At 37.0% G+C, this 11,818-nt stretch overlaps 1 protein-coding gene across 1 annotated transcript in view; it reads right to left on the bottom strand.

The window, feature by feature from the left end:
- Window positions 1-6: 6 nt before the first annotated feature.
- LOC106867611 (coiled-coil domain-containing protein 102A) overlaps window positions 7-11,818 on the bottom strand; it is a 20,724-nt gene continuing 8,912 nt past the window's right edge. The window contains exons 2-8 of the mRNA XM_052975022.1: window positions 10,207-11,209; window positions 9,418-9,526; window positions 6,171-6,287; window positions 4,145-4,354; window positions 3,627-3,797; window positions 2,828-2,931; window positions 7-2,421 (exon numbers count right to left, since the gene is read on the bottom strand). Coding sequence (XP_052830982.1) covers window positions 2,292-2,421; window positions 2,828-2,931; window positions 3,627-3,797; window positions 4,145-4,354; window positions 6,171-6,287; window positions 9,418-9,526; window positions 10,207-11,066 — 1,701 coding nt within the window. The 5' untranslated portion in view covers window positions 11,067-11,209 and the 3' untranslated portion in view covers window positions 7-2,291. The remainder of the gene's footprint in view (window positions 2,422-2,827; window positions 2,932-3,626; window positions 3,798-4,144; window positions 4,355-6,170; window positions 6,288-9,417; window positions 9,527-10,206; window positions 11,210-11,818) is intronic.

Consider the following 11,818-nt stretch of genomic DNA (forward strand, 5'->3'; position numbering starts at 1 on the left):
GTTAAATATTGGAGGGTAAAACATTTGCCAAATTAAAATGCCCAGGTAACATCTTAAGACACCTGAAAAATAGAAGATTTACAACTGAGTTCTTATATAAAAGTAGAAATTTCAAATGGAACATAAGATTTAATTAATCATTCTAAAACTTTGTAATAACTATTGGTGGTAGTCATGGTGGGAGGGAGGTTATTGCTGAAGTGATAAGTTTGATTTTTTTTCATCAGATTTACTAACCTCATTGTTTGTGCTCTCTACACTACAAGTCTGTTTAGTCTTCAGTTTTGGGAGTGCAACATAAAGGGGGGGGGGGGTATTGAGATTCTGCATCATTGGAAATGAGGAATTTTTGAGTTTGAACAGAAAAAGATAATGTATGCAGAAAAGTGCACATGTAAGACAAAAAAGAAAAAAGAAGGTTAGGTCAGTATTGAGAGAATTGTGTCAATAAATAGTCCAAAATATATGATTATAGTTTGGAAGGAAAAAATTAAAGTGTTACCGCAGGAAAGATTAGGGAAGCGACAACATTAGTGAAGTGGAAACATCACACAAAGTAACTCTACATTGATTGTCAATATGGAAACCACACAACATTCTTGCAGACTTAAAACAGAAAAGGTAGAATTCATTCTGGTTACTAAGAGGAAAAACAAAATATTTAAGATGGAGAAAGATGCATGGAAGACAAAAAAAAAAGAAAAAGAAAAAAAACCTATTTCTTGATAATTTTCTTCAAATATTGACAATCAAGTTTCCATATTTATTTCTAATTGAAACTAGGACCAGATTAAGTATAAATATATGAAGCCTAAAGGCAAGAATTTTGTGTATTGCTCATATCTTTCAAAGAAGACCCTTTAATTCGAGTTTATAAAAGAATCCCTAAACAGTTGCCTTGTTTGGTCTAAATTTAAATTTAACTCTAGTTGAAACCAGAAACAGTTATGACAATGGACAGGTATCTAGAAGTAAGTTTAAAAAGAAAAATTCCAGCAGCAGAACATTGGTTCCAAGCTGCTGGCACCAACCAGAGCCTGGGTTTGATTGGAGAAACCCCAGAATTTGTTGAATTTCTATCTTTCTCTAAAATCTTGTAAAGAGTAAATTGTTAATGCTGATATGTTTTACATGATGGAAACAAACAAACATGGAGCAAATTAGGAAATTCAAGAAAACTGATGTAAAAAGTAAAAAAAAAAAATTAAAATAATCTTTTTAAAACATTAAAATAATTTTTTTAACACATTAAATTAGAAAAATATTAAATCCCAACATGGTACAAATTTGGCAAACTTTTTTTTGTTTAAAAGATATAAAAAAAATGTTTATCACTTAATATTGAAATCCTTTTTTTATATATATATAATTATGAAGTAGATTTGTTAGAATGAAACAGCAGCTTAAAACTCTACATACACCTTACAAGATCTGAAGATGCAAGCATTGGCAACTGAAAACTTACTGCAATTTTCCAGGGGAAACAGGGCAGAATTTCCTTGAGATTAAAAAAATAAAATAAATTTCTTCTCAAAATATAAAAAGAGGGGAAAAAAATGACTGCTCTGGGTTGAAAAAAAAAATACAAACTAAATGAAAATTTGAAGAAAAACCAATGGCAGGGAAATATGTTTGTTAGGATGTTAAGTTCAATAAGGATTGTAAACAATTTGTCAGGAATCATACACACTTTTCATATCTTTTGTAAATGTAGTTTGTCTAAGTAAAATTTGTTCAAAGGAATTTAAAAAGAAAAGCCATTATTTTAATGACTTTATTTAAGATTCCTTCCATTTTCTATAAACAGAAATTCTTGTTTTTTTTTTAAACAATAAAAAAAATTCTAAACAAAATGTAATTTGTTAAGTAGAAGCCAACAGTGGAGAAAAGGAGATTCATTTTCTTCTGAGTGTCTGTAACCACACACACACACACACACTTTTGTATATGTATATATATATATATATATATATATGTATGTATATATATATACTTTTGCACACATACATCCACATATGTACAAAACCTCACACAAATATAATTCAGTCTTGGAAAGTAACAGAATTTTGTTTCTTCCAAACCAAGAAGGAGAGAGAGAGACATTGATAAAGAGAAGTTGATATTAAATAAGAGCTAAATCTAGATATCTTTAGATCTGTACACAGAAACCAATTTATACACAGCTTCCAGCACTAAGAAAGCATTAGATTGTCTCCCCTTCCTATAGTGTGACGGTATTTCGAAGGGAGAGGTCGTGTTGCCATTGATGAGAAGCACAGGCAGGGTGGCAGTTAAGAGATGTCGTCCTCCATCGCATTCTCATCACTGTCAGGAAGGGTGGTCGCTTCATCGGTGGTGAACGATTTCAGACTCTGGGAAGAGCGAGACTTCAAACAAGTTTGTGGATTTCCTCGACGCAACCTAAAAGCAAGTGGGGGAAAAGATAGAGACCGTTTTAATAACATGTCATGGCAGTAATGAAGATTTGGGGGGAAGAGTTTGTTTGTTGGCAAAGAAAGGGATAAAAGGTAAACTAAGAAAAGGAACTGATAAAAGCCCAGGTCGAGTAAACCAATGTTCAAAAGGTCTTCCAGCTGTGACCAACCAGTCTTCATTTCACACAGTGTATCTAGGCCTACATCATCCAGTGTGTGCTTCCTTTTACAATGAATGTGATTTGAGGGCAATTCAGCTGCTGTTTCTAACAGACCAAGCGACCATGTAGAGGTTTCCTTACTGTTGCATGGTAGCAAGTATATTAGGCAAAAATTGTGGAAGACTGTCAGAAGCTGGAGAGAAAATGACAGCAGGCGTGAAAGCCACTCACCTGCTTTGTAAATGTTCGATTTGGACTTGCAAGTTGCCCGCTTGCTCTTCATACTCTTCATTTGTACGTTGTAACTTACGAACATTATTTGCTTGAAGATCAGCCTGAAACAGGACAACAACAGATCATGAGATGATGAGGATGAGAAAGTGGAGTATTACGAGTACTGCATAACTTTAAACCAATTCTGTCTTCTCAAATTCGAAGGTAAATATATGACAGTAACAATGAGAACAAACCAAGAGTTGACATCACAATGTCAAGTTATTCCTACATGTTGTTATCATTTCTGATCAAATGGCTTCACTAAATCCTTGGTGGTAAGCTCCAAACCCTTCATGCTGGACATGTCTTTGCTCCAGGCATATTACTGGTACTTGCCTAACTGATCTCTAACAAACTAATTTTTACCTTCCATATCAAAGTCTTGCTCAATCAAAGCTGATCTGGGCTTCTTTCAGTTTCTGTCTACCAAATCCTCTCACAAGGCTTTGGTCGGCCCAAGGCTATAGTAGAAGACACTTGCCTAAGGTGCCACGCAGTGGAACTGAACCTGCAACCATGTGGTTGGGAAGCAAGTTTCTTACCACACACACCACGTGTGTATTAGTGTAACTGTCTGTAAAGGTATATATATTCCTAAAAGCAACTTCCTAAAAAGGGTCTGATGAAATAGACACCAGTTTCATTCAGGATTGGATGTTGAGATAAATAATTGAGTGTGCTCCAGTATGGCCGCAATCCAATGCCTGAAACCAAAGTCAAAAACAAAAGGACCAGCAGAACAGAAGCAATGTACCTCGTCTTCGGCAGAGGCCAAGTCTTGCTTTAATTCTTCTATGCGGGAGCGAAGCTTCTTCACCTCCAATTCGTATTGCTCTGCACGACGTCGTGTGTGATCGAGTTCAGTGTGTTTCTCGACATTGATCTTCTTCAGTTTCGCATGGACGTGGCGTAATTCAATTACTTCCTGAAGAAAGGGAAAAGGAAAAAGGAAAAACCAGATTTGTTTCTTAAACAAAAAAAAAGATGAAAAATATGGAAGAGAAATTGTGTGTTGTTTGCCAGCTGCAGGGCAGTCGGTTTGAATAAAGAGCAAAGAGAGAGAGAGGTCAGCTGTCCGATTACATTGACCCCAGTGCATAACTGGTACTTAATTTCATCGACCCTGGAAGGATGAAAGGCAAAGTGGACCTCAGTGGAATTTGAACTTAGATGGACGAAATGCCACTAAGCATTTCATTCCAACATGCTAACGATTCTGCCAGCTCACTACCTTAATTAAAACAAGACTAATGAATGATAATGAAAGAATACCTTATTCTTTTCAGAAAGTTCAAATTGCATAGTTCTCATATCAGAATCAATCAACGTAGCTGCTTGCTGGTTTTTCTGTTCTAATTGTTCATGTAAATCATCGATTTTGGTTCGTAACTTCTTGCTTTCTCGTTCCAGAGACAGTTTTTCCGTCTCTAAACGTTCCCGCTTGGCCCATTCAGAGGCATTCTCAGCTTGAAGAGCCTCCAGCTACAAAGAAGCAATTCTTTTGTGTTTTTTTATACTGATCAAAAGTGAATTAAAATTCATAATTCAAAACATTTTATTTTCATAACGAAAAGGTTGTTAGATTTTAGCATTGCAAAAACAAATAAAACAACAGCCACACACAAACACACCAGGTAAACTAATCAACTCAAAATCTGTCTATCATAGACACACAGACAGACACACATAACTGTGTGCAACAGGCAAGAATATATCAAAAGGCATAGAATAATTGATATAACCAGATTAGTGTTCGGAACTTTCCAGATACCTAATTATCTATGAAGAATCTCTATAGACTTTTGTTTTCTTGTTTTTTCTGACTAAATTATATTTTGATGGCTTGCGCTGCTCTCTCACTCAATAATAATAATAATAATAATAATAAGCTGGGCTGTTGGCAACTTAAAGTGACAACCCCCACAGAGCCTGGTCTGTGAGATGGGTATTTTTCTTTAGATTTGGTCACTTTGTAGGACAGAAAACAAAACCTGTCAAAGGCTGGCTGAACTGTAGAGGGTCAATGGCCATCCAAATAGCATTACTTAATTAATATTGCTGCTGCTGATTACCATTACCATCTCATGATGGTAGTAATAATGAGTCCCTCACCCCACCCCACTCCCAAGAAGGAAAAGTTGGAATGGTCATGGCTGGAATCTCTTTGAATATAAGTTTGTATAACAAGAAAGCAGGGTGCTGACCTGGGTTTATATTAGAAGTGAGAACAAGAGATTCAGATGATATTGGGTGGGATTTGAACTCAAAGACCAGAGGCAAGCAAAAATAAATATTGTAAAGAATTTAGTTTTTTTGTTTTACTGTTTCTTACAAACCACTGCACTTAATGATTGGGATACAAGTTTGAAGGCGAGTTTGGTTGATTAAACTGAGCCCAGTAGGTCACTGGTACCACTATTTTATTGATTCTACAAGAGGAATGAAATCAGTTGGATTAGAACTCAGAATGTTAGGGCCACAGGGCATTTTGTCCAACACTAGAAAGTACTATCAGTCCATTATCTTGTAGAAATATTGGTTTTAAATTTTGGCACAAGGCCAGCAGTTTTGGAGGAGGGGGTTAAATCGATTCCATCAACACCAGTACTCAACTGCTCCTTATTTTATCAACCCTGAAAGAGTGAAAGGCAAAGATGATCCTGGTGGAATTTGAACTCAGAACGTCAAGATGGACGAAATGTTGCCAGGGATTGTGGCCAGCATGGTAATGGTTCTGCCAGCATATTGCCATGATGATGAAGAAATATTAATAATTGTATTGGTGTATGTATAATGTGTGTGAATAAATATATAACATTTGTTAGTTTGTTTAACTTGTTTTTCCATACAAGCATGGCTTGGGGAGAAATGGATTTTGAGGCAGGATTTTCTAGCCAAATGATCTTCCTATCACCAACCCTCAGCTGTTTTACAGGTAAGAAATTTTTATATTTGCCAAGTCTTCAAAAGTGCAAAATAACTGGTTATAATGTCAACAAGGAATTTCTGTCTCTGCCTGCATTGCTCATGCAGTGACAGGTGAAATATCAACATAGACACATATTTGCAAACACACACACACACACACATATATCTGTGTGTAGCCCCTTGTGGGTAGTAAAGAAATAACACACATATATATATATATGATGGGCTTAATACAGTTTTCACCAACCAAATTCCCTCACAAGGGTTTTGGTCAGGACAATAGTAGAAGACATTTTCCAAAGGTGCTGGACATTGAGACAGAACCATATAAATATATCAATACCGGAAACATAAAATAAGGTGATCTCACCTCTTTCCTCAAATCAGCCATTCGTTTGTCAACAGCCAAATGATTTTCTTGCTCATCTTCTAGTTCTAAATATATTCTAGAAAGTTCTTCTTTGTGTTCTGCTTGCAAACGTTCCATCTAGAAAATGGTAGGGGAGGGCAAGGAGAGTAAAAAGAGGTTCTACAACAAAAATAAATACAACAAAAAATAAATACAACAAAAAATAAATATCTCCAGAAATAATCGTTTCTACTGAAGGACAACATCGATATTTTGTCCCGTGAATGAGGAAGCTTTGACTTAGTTACCGTGATCTGCTAAAAATAGCAGCCAAATCACCCTCATATCTCACCCTACTGTTTAAAAATAAGAAGACACATTGGATAATGTAGTCTTAGATATATTGTGCCTGAAAGAAAAAGAAACAGATGGTCAAAGCTGACCTGCGTCTAAACAATAACATCAAACCAATGAAAGAGCCTGTGTATGGTTGCTGGCCCTGCTAGAAATAGCAACCTAAACACTCTAAAAAAATCACACCCTCCTGCCTAAGAAAAGGGATGTGTCAGAAGAGATTGGAGTATCAAACAAAAAAACATTTTATGGCATTTTGTCCCTTTAAGGGAGATGACAGTGTTGCTGTTGTTTAGCCCCAGGTCAATTCTAATCAAGAAGACTACCATCAACACACATTCCAGACATGGCCATCCTATCTTGTTTACTGACAGAACAGTGGCATATCCAGAACTGCTATATTATGTGTTTTCTTTTTTGAAGACTGTAGGATATGACTAGAGGGAGATGATTTCACTGCTATTTCTAGCAGATCGCACGACTACATGGGGACTTCATTTTCATTCAGACTCTTTTCATTAATTACTTCATCCCAATTACTTTGTCTGACAGTTAATTTATTAGTCCACTAGAAATAGTGCCCAAATCTACCTCAGATCTCACCTATCGCAGGAGGATGATTGCGACAATTATATAAAAAATAATTTTTTAATATAAAAATAGGTGCAGGTGTGGCTGTGTGGTAAGAAGTTTGCTTCCCAAGCACATGGTTCAGGGTTCAGTCTCACTGTGTGGCACCTGGAACAAGTGTCTTCTATAGCCCTGGGTCAACCAAAACCTAATGAGTGGAATTAGCAGAGAGAAACTGAAAGCCCATCATATACGTGTGTGTGTGTGTGTGTCTGTCCCCCTCCATTGCTTGACAACCAGTGTTTGTTTATGTCCCTGCTATTTCAGCAATGTCCATTCTGCTGTACACAAAGTGCCTGGCCCCTGATCTGAGAATAGCTTTCTCTTTTCCTTTCATGAATCTTGGGTACCCCAAAAAGGGTCCCCAGCTGTACCCTTTCTTCTGTGAGTAAACCACTAAAACGAAAATATTAGTCATGCACAGAATTCACCCAAACAATTATATTCCCATGCAAATTCATGCACTCAGACCCAAATCATAAAACTGTGTGAGGCTCAAAGATTAGCAGAGGGGGCAGAAAAGGGGGTTTTGTTGAAGTCATGCTTTTTAGAAAAATATTATCAATGATATTAGTGGAAAAGATTTGAGAAATTTACAATTAGATGAATTATGCCTTTAACTTGACAGCTGACTGGTCCCGTGCTGATAGGACGTAAAAAGCATCCACTACACTCTCGGAGTCGTTGGCGTTAGGAAGGGAATCCAGCTGTAGAAACTCTACCAGATCAGATTGGAGCCTGATGCAGCCTTCTGGTTCGCCAGTCCTCCATCAAATTGTCCAACCCATGCCCTCATGGAAAGCGGACGTTAAACGATGATGATGATGGTAGCACACATACATACAAACAAGAGGCTTTCATATAGTTTTCATCCATCAGATTCCATGCACAAGGTTTTGGACAATCTGAGTCTATAGTAGAAGAATAAGAAAACACTTGCTGAATGTTCCACACAATGGAATTGAACCTGGAACAATCTGGTTGCACATTGAACTTCTTATGCATTCAAATGAATGTCTAACATTTCAGACAGAACTATTTGTTGCGGAACAAAAAAAAGGAAACGTCAGCCATGCCTGTGATATTGTTTCTCAACGACATCACCAAAGAGAATGGAATGGAATAAATGCAAGACTGATTCACCAAGAGACATGTTTGGCATTATTTTACAGCAGCATGTGGTGACATTCGACATGATAAATAATCACTAATTGTTGTGCATCTCAGGAATTAATATAATTAATATCTATAGGCAGTAGTTGTTAATTGATCTACGTAATTAAAAATGGTATTTTTTACCAAAAGTTCACATGTTTTCATCATTGCTTAATGCCTGCCTCCCATGCTGGCATGGGTCCCATTTTACGTCAGCATTTTGGGAATAAAAGCTGGTATTGTTGCTGTTGTTGTTAGTTGTAGATTTGTAAGGGCCAATCCCTGGCATTGATAACAGTAAGAGTGACAGGAAAGGGTCTTGTGTGACTTGGGAGGAATAAATATTTTTTTTTACTCTAGGCACAAGTCCTGAAATTTTTGGGGAGGGGTCCAGTCGATTAGAACAACCCAGTATGCAACTGGTACTTAATTTATCGACCCCGAAAAGATGCAAGGCAAAGTCAACCTCAGCAAAATTTGAACTCAGAATGTGAAGACAGACGAAGTACCGCTAAGAATTTTGCCCAGCATGGGGTGGAATAGATACTGCAAGGCGTTTTTGTTAAAATACCCCCCTCCCTTTATTGGCTTCTCTCAATAATGTATGCATCTTTCAAAGAATGACACACACACACACACAAGCATGTGTACAGTTACCATAGTTTGAAGCTGTGGTACCAGACACTTGCCCCAAAAATGGTGGGCAATGAAATGAGACACGAAATCCCATGGCTGCAAAGCTCTAGATGCTTAAAAACGATAGGATAGTCAAGGCTGGAATGTCTTTTAGCATAGTTCATCATGACCAGGCTTGAGCTAGGGTTACACAACAACAACAAGTAAGATAGAGTGAATGATGTCATCTCTGGGGTCTCATTAACAAGACATTCTCAACTAAAGGGGTTTACTTGATCAGGGCTGGCCTGGAGACAAAACAACATCACATTCAGTCATGTAGTCTTGGATAGACTATGCCTATAAAAAATACAAAATGGTCCTGGCTGGAATACCTTTGATTGTCACAGGTCTACTCAACCAGGGGTTAAAGATCAACAAAACATTCAAATCTAAATTAAAAATGCAATCCGGTGTTAATTAAATGATGTTAATTAAACAAAGCAGAACAAACCTCGTTAATCACACTTGCTTTGGACAGTTTCAGTTCATCATATTTTGTTTTTAGAGATGAGATTTCTTCTTCAAGTTTCTCAATTGTTTTTGTAAGTCTGGTATTTTCTCTGCAAGAATTAGACATGCAGCAGCAATTAGAAGGGACACAGAAAGGATTTCTTTCTTTACAAACAATTTGAAAAACAATACAGATATACATCATCATCATCATCATCATCTTAATATCACTTTTATTCCACAACTGCATGCATCAAACAGAATTTGTTGAGGCAGATTTCCTACAGCTGGATGCCCTTCCAGTCACCAATCTTGACTTGTTTCCAAGCAAGGCAATATTTTCTCATGGCCAGAGGCCAGACTGGAAATATGATAACGATGCTCGTTTATAACCATCATGAGACATCAAGAGACAAGCCTAACCCTAACCCACACAAACACACAATGGGCATTAGGTAACTCAGGGCTGTAAAAGAAGGTGCCATGCAATGGGACTGAACCCAAAACAACATGGTTGGGAAGCAGCCAAGTGGTTAGGGTGCTGCACTCATGGTTGCTAGGTAATAGGTTCAATTGCCAGACTGGGCAGCAGAACATTTGTGCTCTTGACCAAAATACTTCCTTGCCACAATTCACTCCACTGTAAATGGGACCACCCTGCCACAAAAAAAGTCTCCTTCCAATGATCTGCGGAGGAAGTATATATATATATATATATATATATATATATATATATATATATATGTACAAAGATACAATAACAACAGTTCTTATTTGCAATGATACTTACTCGCATTGAAGGTGAAGAGTTTTCTGAGATTCATCCCATTTCTTTGTTACTAGGGACAGCCTGTCTTCGATTCTGCTGATGTGCGATTCTGAAGCTTCTTCTTGTCGACATTTGGAAGGACTAGCTATGGAAGATTCAACATGGAGTTCATTTTTCTCAATCAGATTCTCAGCAGGTCTCTCACTTACCTTACAGGTGACAGTAGCAGCTGCTAATTCTTCTCGATTTTTCACATCGTAACGTGAAGTCTCAGAATCATTGTTATTATTATTATTATTGTTATTAGTAGTGTTTGTGTTTTTTGCACCCTCTTCACACCCGCCACCCTCAACGCTGCTACTTACACCATGGATCCCAGGGTCGATGTCACTCGTCGACTCAGCTTTCGACCCAGCACCTTTGCAGTACTCAACCCGTTTCTTCAGTTCTTCAATTTCATTCAGGAGCTCTTGCTTGTCTCGTTTCAAATCCGCTGATTCTTTCACGAAACTGTCCATTTTATTACGTAAAGTCCGATTCTCCTCGAGAGCCTTGTTACGTTCATTGCGCACTTTGCTCCACTTCTCGCGCCAGTTGGCTGTGCAATCTGACCACCAGCGCATTGTTTTCTCCATCTGCGCCGTGCGAGAGCGAGCCTCTTCCAGCTCCCTCATGTGCAGTTCTTCTCGCTCCAGCCATTCATATTCTGCCATCTGTGTAAAAGATAAGGGTGTGCTACTAGCAGAGCTCATCCGTTCTCGGCCAGATGTAGGAGACATTGGTATGGAAGGGGTGGCCCGAATATTGGCTACATCTCCTCCGCCTGATGATGATGATGATGATATCTTATGAGCTGCACAGCTAGATGATCTTTGGCTCATTGGGAAGGTGCCAGTTCAGCGACGCCGAAATTGAACAATAAATGGCAGCGGTAATGAAAGACGTCTACATGCAATTCTGGCATTCCACAAACGTATTGAAGAAAATAGTTCTTGGTCAAGCTGCATCAAATGGCACATGGAATCTAAAAGAGAAAAGAAAAAGAACAAAAAAAAACTATAGAAATCGTTTAAACAAAAGTGTGTGTGTGGTGAGACAGGTGCCAGAAATTAGTCTGGTTTTGGTCAAAACTAAATGGCTTTCTAGGACCAATTTACCAATTTCACAATAAAACTGGCAGACAACAACAATAGCAACACGAGAATCCAAACGAAAGAAGAAAAAGACACTTCTACAAAGGAATGCCAATGTATATACATACACACACACACATATAAACATATATATACACACACATATGTATATATATATATATATATATATATATATATATATATACACACACATATACACACACATATATGCACACATACATATATATATACACAAATATATATACATATATATATATATACATACACAAATATATATACATATATATATATATACATACACAAATATATATACATATATATATATATACATACACAAATATATATACATATATATATACATACACAAACATATATACATGTATATATACATACACAAACATATATACATGTATATATACATACACAAACATATATACATGTATATATACATACACAAACATATATACATGTATATATAC

Source organism: Octopus bimaculoides, chromosome 20, assembly GCF_001194135.2.
Source record: "Octopus bimaculoides isolate UCB-OBI-ISO-001 chromosome 20, ASM119413v2, whole genome shotgun sequence".
NCBI classification, from domain to species: domain Eukaryota; kingdom Metazoa; phylum Mollusca; class Cephalopoda; order Octopoda; family Octopodidae; genus Octopus; species Octopus bimaculoides.